At 37.3% G+C, this 13,186-nt stretch overlaps 1 protein-coding gene across 1 annotated transcript; it reads left to right on the top strand.

Moving 5' to 3' along the window:
- Window positions 1-1,606: 1,606 nt before the first annotated feature.
- LOC130080108 (coiled-coil domain-containing protein 106-like) lies at window positions 1,607-10,388 on the top strand. Its single transcript, XM_056245405.1, has 4 exons — window positions 1,607-1,682; window positions 2,564-2,722; window positions 3,816-4,112; window positions 10,072-10,388. Exons 1-4 carry the CDS (start codon window positions 1,607-1,609, stop codon window positions 10,386-10,388), a joined length of 849 nt encoding a protein of 282 aa, XP_056101380.1.
- The last annotated feature ends 2,798 nt before the right edge of the window (window positions 10,389-13,186 follow it).

The following is a 13,186-nucleotide window of genomic DNA, read 5'->3' on the forward strand; positions in this document are numbered from 1 at the left end:
CGCTGAGCGTCCGGGGGCGGGACATAATCGCAGCATTTATCCAATGACCGTCTAGTTTCGAAGCACTGAAAAAAACTGTTCAAAGCAGCCCCATTGAAGTCAATGGACGCTCGGCTTCAACGGGGAAATGCCATAGGGCAGGGATTCCCAAAGTGTGGTGCGCGCACCCCCAGGGGTACGCGAGCTGTCACCAGGGGGTGCGCGAGAGGAAAAATGCAATGGCGGTCTGTTTTTTTAAATGGGATTTTTTCCATACAATAAAAAAAAAAAAAACATGAACTGTAAACATTTCCTTTGTAATCGCTTATATTTTAAATTATTTATTAGTTTTTAATAGAAACGTATAAGACAGCTGCTGTCTTTTAAACACTGCTCTGCAGCCGCTAGGCTAGAATATGTCATGTTATCAACTTCTAAATTCAAATGTGCTTTCGCGCGTTAGCCAGTGCTGTCATAGCCTATATCACAACTATTGAGTGTTTTCAACCACATGTTTATTTTAAGTTTCACACATTTAAATACACATAAGTACTAGCAAAACAATGATTTTGATTTTGCTGATATCTATGGATAAGGCAATAATAATCCTTTTCATTATAAGATGACACGTTTTATTCATTGTGTAGAACGTAGCTTCAGATTTTACCCTATTCTTCTCCCAGTTCACCAGCCTCTTACGTTCATGTATTTCGTGAGAAGGGGAGAAACTGACGTGTTGTAAATCCAACAGATCCGATTCTTCTCTGAACTGTGGCACAAACTAACATGACGCCGCCCATCGCGCATACAGCTCAACTAACGCAATCGTTATGAAGGCGTTTAAACAACACAACGCGTCCACTTACACATATTTGACAATCGGAATATCAGTGTTTCATGTATAGCTAATACATTTGTGAATATTTTTGATAAAAAAGGAAAAATGACATAAAAGCAGATCCTCATTCATTCAGCGCTGTGTTGTGGTTGCGCTGTGTCCCGTGATAAGCAATGACGCGTCACCATGGAAACATTGAAGTGACAAATTCTAAATAACGGTCGCATTGGTGTGAAAGGGTTAAAAGTGGAAGCTTGTGCGTAGCTTTGTTGCATTATATTGAAACTTTGTTGATGTTGTTATTGTCATGTGTGTTCTGGTTATTTGAGCATGATAAAACATGAGTCTTTATATGGCAATAAAACAAAGCTTTGTTGCGTTAAAAAAAAAAAAAAAAAAAGTTTAAGTGGGGTCTGGGGGTGCGCCAACCCGGTTGGGACATAGAAGGGGGTGCGCAAGGAAAAAAGTTTGGGAACCGCTGCCATAGGGAAATGCACTGTGACGCTACGTGAATGTATGAGAAGGAAATCGAGTCCGCCGACCTGCTATATCGAGCTGATTCTGAACGAACTCGTCTTCGAGATGAACGTGTTCTAACGCATTATTAGTCAATAAAATGTTAACACAATAGTACACATTTGACCATTAATCTTTTGACATTATAGGGGAAGCTGAGCTTCCCTTGCAGTCTTAAAGAAATCGCCACTGGTCTGTAGGGACGGAAATTGCTTTTACAAGACGTTGGATCAACGGCGACCTGATTCGGCAGAAAGTTCAGCAGGAGAAGACATGGCTGATCGAAGAATTCCGCGTAAAAGGGTACCACCCAATCGCCTAGTAGAGGAAAATGATGATGATACTGCCGGTAAGTTATGTATTTTAAGTTCTATACATATTATCATACGATTAGCAGCATGTGTGTAGTAACAGTTAGCCTAGGCCTAATTAGCAAATGCTCGTTGACAAGCTCGGTCAAATAAGTTAGTGATTGGCGAGGCAATTTAAAGTTTACTAGTAAAACTGGCTAAATATTTCATTCAGCAATATACAAATTCGTTATTTAAGTAATGAAGGTAGGCCTAACTGTTAATGAAATGTTTGAAATCAAGGAAAGGTCTGAATTGCACATTTGATTTTATTCTCCTCTAAACCGAAAAACCATGCTGCTGCAGCATCCTTGTTTCACGATGCAGGTGAAAATTTGATATTTTGAGTCAAAGGCTTGTTAATATTTTGAAGTTAGTTAAAAATTAATTTCCATTTGTTGGCATGTCTAGATTCAGATGTTTAATATAGGCCTAATTTAAGTTGGGTGTCCATCATAGAGATAATCACCATATTTATAATGAAACCATCATATTTAAAAATATGATATTAATTATGAATATTAGGGGGTGTGACGGGACAGCTTTTAACCCCTAATATTTATTGTTACTACATTAATGGGATCTCCTTAATCAAAGCTTTCATATTCTTTAATTAAAAATGTTTCTGTGTTATTTAACAAAAATACGTTTCCTGTAATTCCTTCTAAACACTTGAGTCATTACTGTATTACCATATTCTTGACTTAATTAATTAATTATGCATCATGCATTATCTCACACCTTGGCATTAGCATCGCCATTGGCTAGTAAATGTTCTAGTTTACTCACAAGACTAATATAGATATAATATAGCTATTTAGATAGAGTGTTAAAGTGCAACAGTGTTTACAGTGTTTTGTATTATTATATATTCCATCAGGAGCATCAGCAACAGCACCAACAGCACCAACTCAGCAGGTGTCCCTACAAAAAATGAAGGAAGAAAATGCTTTATTAAAAGCTAAAATCAAGTTCCTTGAGGATAAGTGCAAGGATATCGAATGTGAGAGAGATTTCCTACGTAGCAGTCTGACCAATGGTAAATTGCTGAATCTCTAAAAGCAACTATACCTTACAACCTGTTATAAGTTGTATTTAGTAATGTGTACTAAATTCTGTTGGCTCTTATCAGAAATTGTTTGATGTTCCTAATTTTTAATTTGCTTTGAATAAATGTGTCTGCTAATAATTGCTACTGTACAGCATTATATGGTAATAACACTTTCGCCTCTTGCACATTAAAGGGTTAGTTCACCCAAAAATGAAAATTAAGTCATTAATTACTCACCCCCATGCTGTACCAACCCCGTAAGACCTTCGTTCATCTTCGGAACACAAATGAAGATATTTTTGATTAAATCTGAGAGCTGAATCACTGCTACATAGGCTTCCTAAGGGAGTGAAACTTGACGGCCCAGAAAGTCATTAAAGAAAATGTTTAAATATTCCATGTGCCTACAGTGGCTCAACTATAAGTTTATCAAGCGACGAGAAGCGACGTCTCAGGCCCACAAGGAAGCAATGGAATAGTCGAATAAAGCCGTTATTTTTGTTTTTTTCCGCACAAAAAGTATTCTCGTCGCTTGATAAACTTATAGTTGAGCCACTGTAGGCACATGGAATATTTAAACATTTTCTTTAATGACTTTCTGGGCCGTCAAGTTTCACTCCCTTAGGAAGCCTATGTAGCAGTGATCCACCTCTCCGATTTAATCAAAAATATCTTCATTTGTGTTCCGAAGATGAACGAAGGTCTTACGGGGTTGGTACAGCATGGGGGTGAGTAATTAATGACTTAATTATCATTTTTGGGTGAACTAACCCTTTAAGAATAGCATAACATGTCAAGCCACTGGCATGAAGAATCTTCATCTCATACAAGTATTTAAAAAGTGATATTAATTAACTTTTAACTGTGGAAAGCTTACCGAGTCTACATTATAACATATCCTGGCATAAAAGGGTACAGCGTATTGTAGTCTGAGGCCTTTCTGTTCTTGTTGTTGTTTTAAAGTTAGATCTTGTGGTTTTCGTTAACAAAGGTAGCAGAATATTTACATTTAACAATGCAATCAAAGCTGGTAAAGGTGGAAGAATTAAATGTAATCTTAATATGATGTATTCCTTATCAGCCTTGTCAGCAAAGGAAGACATGATGGGAGCTACCTGCAAATCCAAATTGGATGATGCTGTATCACAGTCTTCCAGTACGGAGGATGACCTTCATACAGAAAGGGGAAAAAAGGCAAAGAGAAGAGGAAAAGCGCTGAGGAAAAAAAAACATTGCAAAGTTGACTCCTCGTCCTCCTGTGTATCTTCAACCTCATCCTCATCTCAATCCTCTTCATCCCCTGCACCCCGTAAATCCAGCAAAAACAAGGATAAAACCAAGAAAAGGAATGCAAACAAAAAGCAGAAATTCACAAGAGGTATGTATTTTAAATGTCCTTACAGTAATCGTTATGTACAGTAGGGGTGTAATGGTTCAGATTATTCACGGTTCTGGTTTTTATTACGGTTTTAGGGTCACAGTTTCGGTACAGTTCGGTATGTGCTACGCTGAGTAAAACATAGGAGAATTTAGGCTTTTTATTCATTTCAATAACTAAATTAAATTAGTTATTAAAGGTGCTGTATGTATTTTTAGCGGCCTCTAGCGGTGATGTTTCAGATTGCAACAAGAGCGCTCGTGTGCGTGTGCGATCTCAAGAGCGAGCATTCACTACCGGCCACACGGAGATTTTCAACGCAACGGCGAAAGCATCACACAACATGCTGGAAACTCATGTAAACTCCCACTGCAACGTTACAATAATAGGCTACTTTTATCAGCTTGACGTTGAACTAATGCTCCATGCTCGTACCATGATAACATTACATTGATTGCATTTAGCCGACATGTGGTGTTATCTAGCATAAGGCATTTCACTAACTATTCGTGTATCTTTCACAATTAGCAATGCCAACATAGGTGAATGTATAATATGATAACGAAAACGGTGAACTAGACTGAACAATTTTAGTGTAACAGTAAGATCGTAGGAAGTAACTAATCTGAACTGAACGTGTCTGGAAATGTGTATTATAAACAATATGATAGTAGTGGGATGAGTGACGTTATAATAAATATATAAATAAATTATAATAAAAGTTACATCCTAAAGCACCTACTTTTTGTTATCCTGGAACAGTCTTTTGTATTCATTTCATGTCTCATGTAGTTTACCTTGCTATTTCATTACAGTTTACTAATTCAAAAGCTCTGCCGATGTTGATCCGTGTTTTCGTCCTGAGTCGATCAGAATCACGTTTGGCCTGACGAGCTTCAGCAGATAAAACTTTTTTTGTTTTTTTATATTTTTGTGGAGTTTGTGTTGGAGTGTGTGTTGTGCTGGAGGCAGGAGTGTTTGGTGTTATCAGACTCCATGTTGTTAGCTGCAGTGCCGTCACATAGACTGTATATAAGTAGAGAGGCTCGGGAGCGCGCAAGCACGTCACATCCGATGGATTTCACGGTAAATCCGACCCGGAGACTTCACATAGAAATATGAATATTGGCCTTCAGAGGTAATAGCAAAACCCGACAAGTGGATCATTGTAATGTGTGATTACAACCCCTTCACACACAGGCAATAAAAAAGGATTCATTTTAGAAGAAAAGCTACAGAGAGCACCTTTAAAATAAATTAATGGTCTGACTATTTAAGTGACTATATTCTGCTTATAAACTAAGTATTACACTATTGATGCTATTAAAGCTACCTCAGAACATTGAAGATACCAACACACCAACAAGTGACATTTCACCAGAATTTTCTGGCTGGCTTATATTAGTATTCCGGCTGGCTTACTTATGAACTTTACGTGCATATGGTCAGTTGTCAAATAAATACAATAGAACAAAGATACAAATAAAATAAGCAATGCTTTTCAGGTTGATCAGGTGTCTAACTGTAGTTTTCAGGTACAGAAATGTCATAAAGTAATCAAATATGAAAAACAACACTGCATATAAACTTCATTGTATAAAGTAAATAAAGATTAAACATCATTGAAGTTACAAAAGTTCAGTCAAGGGCAGTGAGTGAGTGATTTCTTTATCTTTTTGTTGTTAGATTAACATTAAAAACACAGAAAGCAGGAATTAGGCTGTTGTCATTTTAAAACATAATTCACAGAACCAGTACACTGATTCTGTACACATGTGTTCGTTGTCTTTCTCACTTAAGACATAACCTTCTATGTTTGATAGGATACTCGCTAAGACGTGCATGTTGAATTTTTGTGTGAATTTGTCCATTCAGGTGCAAGACTTAAAAGAGAATTTGCACGCTTCGGATGAGTACACGCAGACAAATCTCCTCAACGCGAGTTCTCTTTCTCGTCTTACGGTTGAATGTTTAAATTGGCAAGGTTAAAATTATTTTAAACACAGATAGCAACGTGTGCTGACCATACACATCACAACAATATAGTTATATTTAATTTAAACTTACTATTATGTTTAGAAAGCCAACATACTCTTCTACTAGACTATATAAAGTGTTCCTATTAAGCTTTTTTGAATATTTCAGTAATTCCAGTCTCACTTCCTGCTCGACCCTACGTAGGTTTGTAACAAATTTGTATATTGGCTGCCCGCGAACAATGTCTACTTTTACCTGCCCTCAAACCACAGCTACAGTATTTGACAAACTTAAAGGCCCCCTGACATGGGGTTATTTTATTACTTTATGATGTTTCCTGGGTTGCCCTTTTAATGTTAGTATGTTTTTTAGATCAAAAATAGTCTTAATTTAGAAACAAAAGGCATTTTTCCTTGCCTGATTTTAGCCTCTGATTTGAACACTCTGTTTGAAGGGGCGTGTCTTCTGTGAGACTTCAGTGTAACCGGCCACTGCTGTGATTGGCTGTGGGATTCAGTGTAACCGGCCACTGCTGTGATTGGCTGTGGGATTCAGTGTAACCGGCCACTGCTGTGATTGGCTGTGGGATTCAGTGTAACCGGCCACTGCTGTGATTGGCTGCTGTGGGATTCAGTGTAACCGCCCACTGCTGTGATTGGCTGTGGGATTCAGTGTAACCGGCCACTGCTGTGATTGGCTGCTGTGGGATTCAGTGTAACCGGCCACTGCTGTGATTGGCTGACATAGCTACGTATTACATGTGAAACTCTCGAATACTTTTACTACAGCTATTATACGTTTTTACTAGGGCCGGGACTCGATTAAAAAAATTAATCTAATTAATTAGAGGCTTTGTAATTAATTAATCGAAATTAATCGCATTTTAAAGGTTCTCTAAGCGATCCTGGGTTACGTCACTTCTTGTTGACGTTCGAACTATTGTCAAACAAAACGGAGGCTAGCTAGACCCTCCCTCCTCCTCATCCGCACACTAACCCCCCAAACCCCGCCCCCAAACCCTTCTTGTCGGTCATTGGCTGGAACAGTTTGTTATGTTTTGGGGAGCGGGTCGCCGCAGTTTGCTTTTGTTGCTGTTTGTGAAGCCTGGGTTGTCTACAGAGATCGCGTTTCTTTACAGTGTGTTCAGGGGACAGGCAGCCAGCGGTTAGTGAGGAGATGTTTGCTGTATGTGACAAAAAATGTTTTGGCCTAAAAAACGCGTGACATCGCTTAGAGCACCTTTAAATGCATAAATATTTGACCTGAGAACAGTGAGAAGTATTTTTTTTTTTCACATGGATTTTTAGTATACCATTGAATAATGACAATACATAAGCTTAATCAACAACATATTGTTTATTTTTGTTCAACCAAGTCCAGCAGACCAGTGCAATTTTTGCCATTAAGTGTAGCAATAGCTACACTAATAGCAATAGCGAATTCCTTGTTGCATAACTTGCATACAACCATGCTCTTATCGACGCTTCCATCCGTTCGTTTTTTATAACAAAATTTCCCATCCACGGGGCCAACCAAAGCGATCTAGGCGATCTATGAAGCAAGCGATCTCGTCAGCTTCTTCATCATGAACGCTAGTTGGTGCTCCAGTATAATCGGTCCGCCGAAACTCATCCAGTGAGAAACGTTCCGCGGTGCAAAAATAAGTGCGATTAAAATGATTTTTTGTGTAAATTAACGTGTTAAAGTCTGTAATTAATTAATCTTAATTAACGCGTTAAAGTCCCGGCCCTAGTTTTTACTAATACAGCTATCGATATTAATGAATCGTGAGAAGTTTTTAAAGTATTTAGATCTATTTCCATAACATAAAATGTCGCTGTGATGAGCATTGAGCAGATGACAGTGTGTTGATCGCGAGAATGAAGATCTTATCTTTGCAACGCAGTTTCTGCACTCTCTCTAATGCTTTCACCAATGCAAACACGATGATGTACAAACAGTAAGAGCTTCGTTGTGCTTATTATGGTCTGTTTCCCAAAAGCATCGTAACTTAAGTAGCACTTGAAAACCTTTGAGAACTACGAGTGCTCTGGAGTAATCATAAATCCCCAAGTGCATCGTAAGAAGACAGAGTTATGAGGTCACCTGCAAGACAACCGGCAAATTACACTTTTATCTAGATTTAACAGATTACACTGCAACGTAAGTATAATATAAGGTTTTGATTGTACTTTATTGTACACTTTGTTGTACTCGTGTTTTGTTTAAATGAAATAATTAAAAGGAAGAAAAAAATAGAAATACACATCTAAATTAAACGAATGAACAAAGAAACAAAAAATTATAAAATAAGTAATCTGGGAAATATGCTTTAAAGACCGGGCAAAATAGGGATGAATTCAAAAAAATCTGTCAATGACTTGCTGACGTGCACGAAAATCAGCCATGCATTGGGCATTTCTTGCGGACCTCCTTCCCTGATCTTTGAACACGGTTGCAGTTAGTTTGCAATGTGACAATGTCCTTCCAGATGTTTCGTTTTTCCTTATTTGTATGGTGTCCTTTAAATCTGTTAAAAATAAAATCTTTGTTTCCCTCTATCTCCTCTAAAAGGACATTAATTTTATCTTTTTGAAAGGTCTCTTCTCTTGTTTTGTTTTTTTGTTCAGCCATTTTATCAGCCTGTATAGGTGCTTTATATCCATATAGACTTGTCTTGATTTCTAATCGACAACAAATGACTATTATTAGGTTAAACCTTCAAATACTATTCCATATAAGGTTATATTTCAGCACTTACCGAATGGACAGTGACGCTTAAGTAGCACGTAGAACGCGTTATCGCGCGTTCATGTTAAGTGCATTTTTGGGAAACGCGGGTGGAATTGTGGCGAGCGTTCGTAACTTTGCACGTAGAGAGCGCTCTTAAGAGCTAATATACATCGTTATCGGGAAACCCGGCCCAGATAAACAGCTGTGTGGAAAGATTGTGTTCATTTGTACATCCGAACATTGATCAACTGCCATGCTTCGCTCGATTGCAAGCCATTATATCTCTCGAGGAAAAACTCAAATCGCGTTCGTACTTCCTAGCTCATTTTCTCTTGGGCGAGCCAAATTCTCTGGGCGGGCAAAGCAGAAAAAGGGGAGGTAACCTTTCCTCCTTATGACGTCATATAGGGGAGATTCAAGATTAGCCCATCTGAGCTCTCATTTTCTCACAGGCAGAGAAAGATAGCCAAAGCTCGGTTTACACCGATTAAAAATTCTAGACACGAGGGGACCAAATACAGGCTAGGGGAACTCATATTAATGGTAAAAAAAACCTCAGAAAGTGAAAATTTCATGTCAGGAGACCTTAAATAAAAACTTAAAACTTAGTAACATGCTCAAGGTGCTTGCGAAAGTGGTTGATCAGCTTCTTCCTGCAAAGGACATGAATTGAAACGGTTAAACTGATGCCATCGTTACTGTGTAATGTAATGGAATTTAATTTCTGATCTGCGCTGTTGATCACAACAGACTGGGCCATCTGACCAATTAGAGCAGAGTAGGCTCTCAGAAAGGATAATTTATGAGAAGAGAGATAATACTGCAATAAAAATTACAGTGTTTTTTTAACTTGGATGCTGTGGCGAGCAGGACGAGGCCGAAGGACGTGAGAGAACGGCGCAAGGCTGGTGGCGTGAGTGTTAATGAACGTCACCTGTGAGACGCACCGGTCTCGCATCGTCCCTCTGCCTCATCCTGCTCGCCACAGATGCATGTAAACCTAACCTCCAAAACTTTAAAATAGCATAATAGGGGCACTTTAAAATTGTTATTATTATTATTATGGTTCTTCTTCTTCTGAGACTAATTTTCCTAGAGAAACTCCTATACAGCCTTCAACCTACAAAAACCAAACACAGCAAAGACCTTTAGGCTGTAATTCCCTGCAGACTTCCGACTTCCATTCATTTATAAAATATACATACCATTTGCATAACACACTAATGGTTTATTCTCTGTTCTTTGTCAGTCTTTCTTCCAGAGCAAGCCATCAAGAGGTACAACAAGGTCTTGGGCTATTTGAAAGGTGGGACAACAAAAACCCAGGCATTCTTCAAATGTGGCGTGGATAGAAAGACCATTGCTGATACTGCTGCAATTGCGGAGCTCGAAGCTTGTGACATAGAGGCCTACAAAAATTTGCGAGGCACCTTTCAAAGAGGACAGAAACTGTCTAATTTTGCAGAGCGGTGCAGAGAATTATGCAGGCAGGAGCCACTGCAAAGCACCATTGAAAACAAAAAGAAAGTTGGCTTGCTTATAGACTTTTGTGAGAGACAAAAATAAGCTGTTTATGCATGTGTATGTGTTCTTTCTTTGTATGACAAATACCATTTCATGCATGTTCTAGCTCAGTGGCTATACACAGTCACTTTAACTGTTTCTTGTTTCGTGTTCCATGACTCCTGTTTAAAGTCAGCCATCATAAATATGGTCAAGTGGCTATACACACTGCCACTTTAGCTGTTGCTTGTTCCATGCATCAGCAATTTTTTTCAGTCATGATGAATAAATATCATGTGCAACCAAACTGAAGTCATTTGAAGCATTTGAGGTTTTTTGGTGAAGTTTTAGATAGTAATTGCCATAGAAGTATGTAGTAACACTTGAGTCGTTATTAGTTAGTTCCAATGATCTTCACTTTAGAATACGGATCCAAATAATTAGTAATTCCCATAGAAGTATGTAGTAACACTTGAGTCATTATTAGTTAGTTCCCATGATTCTTACAGTAGTTACTAATGAAAAGCCAATAAAGTGTAGAATCTTAATCTAATCACTCATACAAGATATGCAAACACACATATATGAGCTAGGAGACATACATAAAAACATTTTTTGAGTGGTATGTTAAATAATAAAATCACTGTATGGTATTTGGATGGCTGATAACTCAATATGTTCCAGTCGTCACCGTGACTAGTGATTCAATGCCAGTCCAGAGGAATGCCGGAAAATTGGGCACAGGACAAGTAAGGTCACGACAACTGCATTTAAAAATCCATTTCTTTAAAAATTATTCAGTTGATAAATAGACAGCATAGGCCAATTATTAACAGCTTTCCCAAATCATAAGTCTGCTATGCTATTACATATTGATAATGTAAACAACCTTGTGTATTCGTTTACAGTAGCAGTTAAAATGTTGATGTAGTGCTAGTCATTTGTAATGCTTTGGTTATTGATTAGTTTTGCAAGAATTATTAAACTTTTTCAGTAGTTCTCTGGGAAGCATTTTTTAGTTATTGATCAGTTAATAGCGAACTACCACTTTCATCTGTGCGCTATTACTTACTAATTCGTTAATCATATTTTATTTTTAGTTAATATAGTTACTAGATTGTTAATAAAAAAATTCAGTAGTTCTCTGGGAAGCATTACAAAAATAGTAGTTATTGATTAGTTAATAGTGAACTACCACTCTCATCTGTGCGCTATTACTTACTAGTTCGTTAATCAGAGTTTCTTGTTAGTTAATAATAGTTAATAGATTGTTAATAAAAAAATTCAGTAGTTCTCTGGGAAGCATTAAAAAAATAGTAGTTATTGATTAATTAATAGTGAACTACCACTTTCATCTGTGCGCTATTACTTACTAATTCGTTAATCAGAGTTTCTTGTTAGTTAATAGTAGTTACTAGATTGTTAATATTGTGTTACTCATTGGTTCTTGTGTAGTTATTCATTAACGAAGGAACCGTATTCTAAAGTGTTACCTAAAAAAGTACTGTAGCATTAGGCTTCGGATAGAAATACCATGCATACTAATTTGTAATATGGTACTGAATGATTACCACAATCAAACACCATGGTATTTGCATAAGATTATCATGATTGTGTAATCAAAAAACGTGAAAGTACAAACAAAATGGTTATACAATCAAAGATATCTGGTTCCTCAGACTTTCACACCTGTGTGATCGGTTGTGTAAAGCTTAGTACTTAGTTAAGGCCCTAATCTACACACAGAATAAAGGTTAAGTTTATGAGTGTAAGTTTGTCACTTGAGTTTGACTGGCCTTGTAAAACGATGTAGTCAGAAGTCCTGGAGGCTTTATTAAGGTGCGTCTACCTGTGACAAATCTCCCAGACTGACAGGTTTGTTCCTCATTCCTTTAAAAAAAAGTGTATGAACATCAAAGTAACAGCTTAAAGTCCCCATGTTGTCAATAAGTGCATCCCTTGATCATCCCAATGACATTTAAAAGTTTTTTCCTTGAAAAATATTTCTTCATGCCTTAAAATAGCTTGAATGTAACTCGACACCCTTTCCTCATTTAGTATTCGCGGTTCTATGAATATGCAAATGAGCCCCGCCTCCACTCACTCACTCAGCTCAGAGATCCACTGGTTGACGATCACACGTTGATCTGATTGGTTACAAGGTCGTTTGTGACGTCAGAAACACCAGCGATTTCAAACCGTGTTTTTGAGACTGTCTTTGGTTCACTGCAGTTTTAAGGAGAAAATACTCAGCAATGCTGTCGACTTATGAATTTACACATGGTTTGTCTTAAAGCATATTAAAAACACCACATAGACATACAAACAACATTAAAAGCTTTTACAGACTAAAATGGCACTACAGTCTCAGAACAATAACAGAACGACCTCTGATCTCAAGCAAAATAAAACACAAAAGGGGGGATAAGATTATTAGCAGCATATAGAAGATTTTCAGCTTAATATCATATTCACAGTTTCTATACACTGTAAAAAATGATCGTGATTTTAACTGTAAAATGCTACAGTGCAAAACTGTTAATTGGTTAACAGAATGTTTCCTTACTATATACGGTAAATAACTGTGATAGATCTAACGGTACATTTAATGTAATTTTACTGTAAAATACCGTTAAATTTACAGTTTTTGAAAGTGAAAAAGAACAAGTCATTGTATAATTTAAAACCGTAAATTGACATTCCCACAATTCCCTGCATGACACTTCACATTTGATTTATTTTTGTTGAAATAACTATGTTTCTTCTTAGTTTTCTTAGTTCTTTTCTAATCAGTTATGTACATTGGGGTTTTATGTTACATTTAATGTTGTTAAATTGATGTTTATTGCCTTTTTAAAATT

Source organism: Rhinichthys klamathensis, unplaced genomic scaffold (assembly GCF_029890125.1).
Source record: "Rhinichthys klamathensis goyatoka isolate OS25496 unplaced genomic scaffold, OSU_Roscu_1.1 h1tg000029l_1, whole genome shotgun sequence".
Taxonomy (NCBI): Eukaryota; Metazoa; Chordata; class Actinopteri; order Cypriniformes; family Leuciscidae; genus Rhinichthys; species Rhinichthys klamathensis.

Excerpts from the sequence above, each read along its gene's own strand:
- LOC130080108 (XM_056245405.1), top strand. The coding sequence starts at position 1,607 with ATGGCTGATCGAAGAATTCCGCGTAAAAGGGTACCACCCAATCGCCTA. Across the intron at positions 2,723-3,815 it reads ACGTAGCAGTCTGACCAATG|CCTTGTCAGCAAAGGAAGAC; the intron begins GTAAATTGCTGA and ends ATTCCTTATCAG. Across the intron at positions 4,113-10,071 it reads AAAGCAGAAATTCACAAGAG|TCTTTCTTCCAGAGCAAGCC; the intron begins GTATGTATTTTA and ends GTTCTTTGTCAG.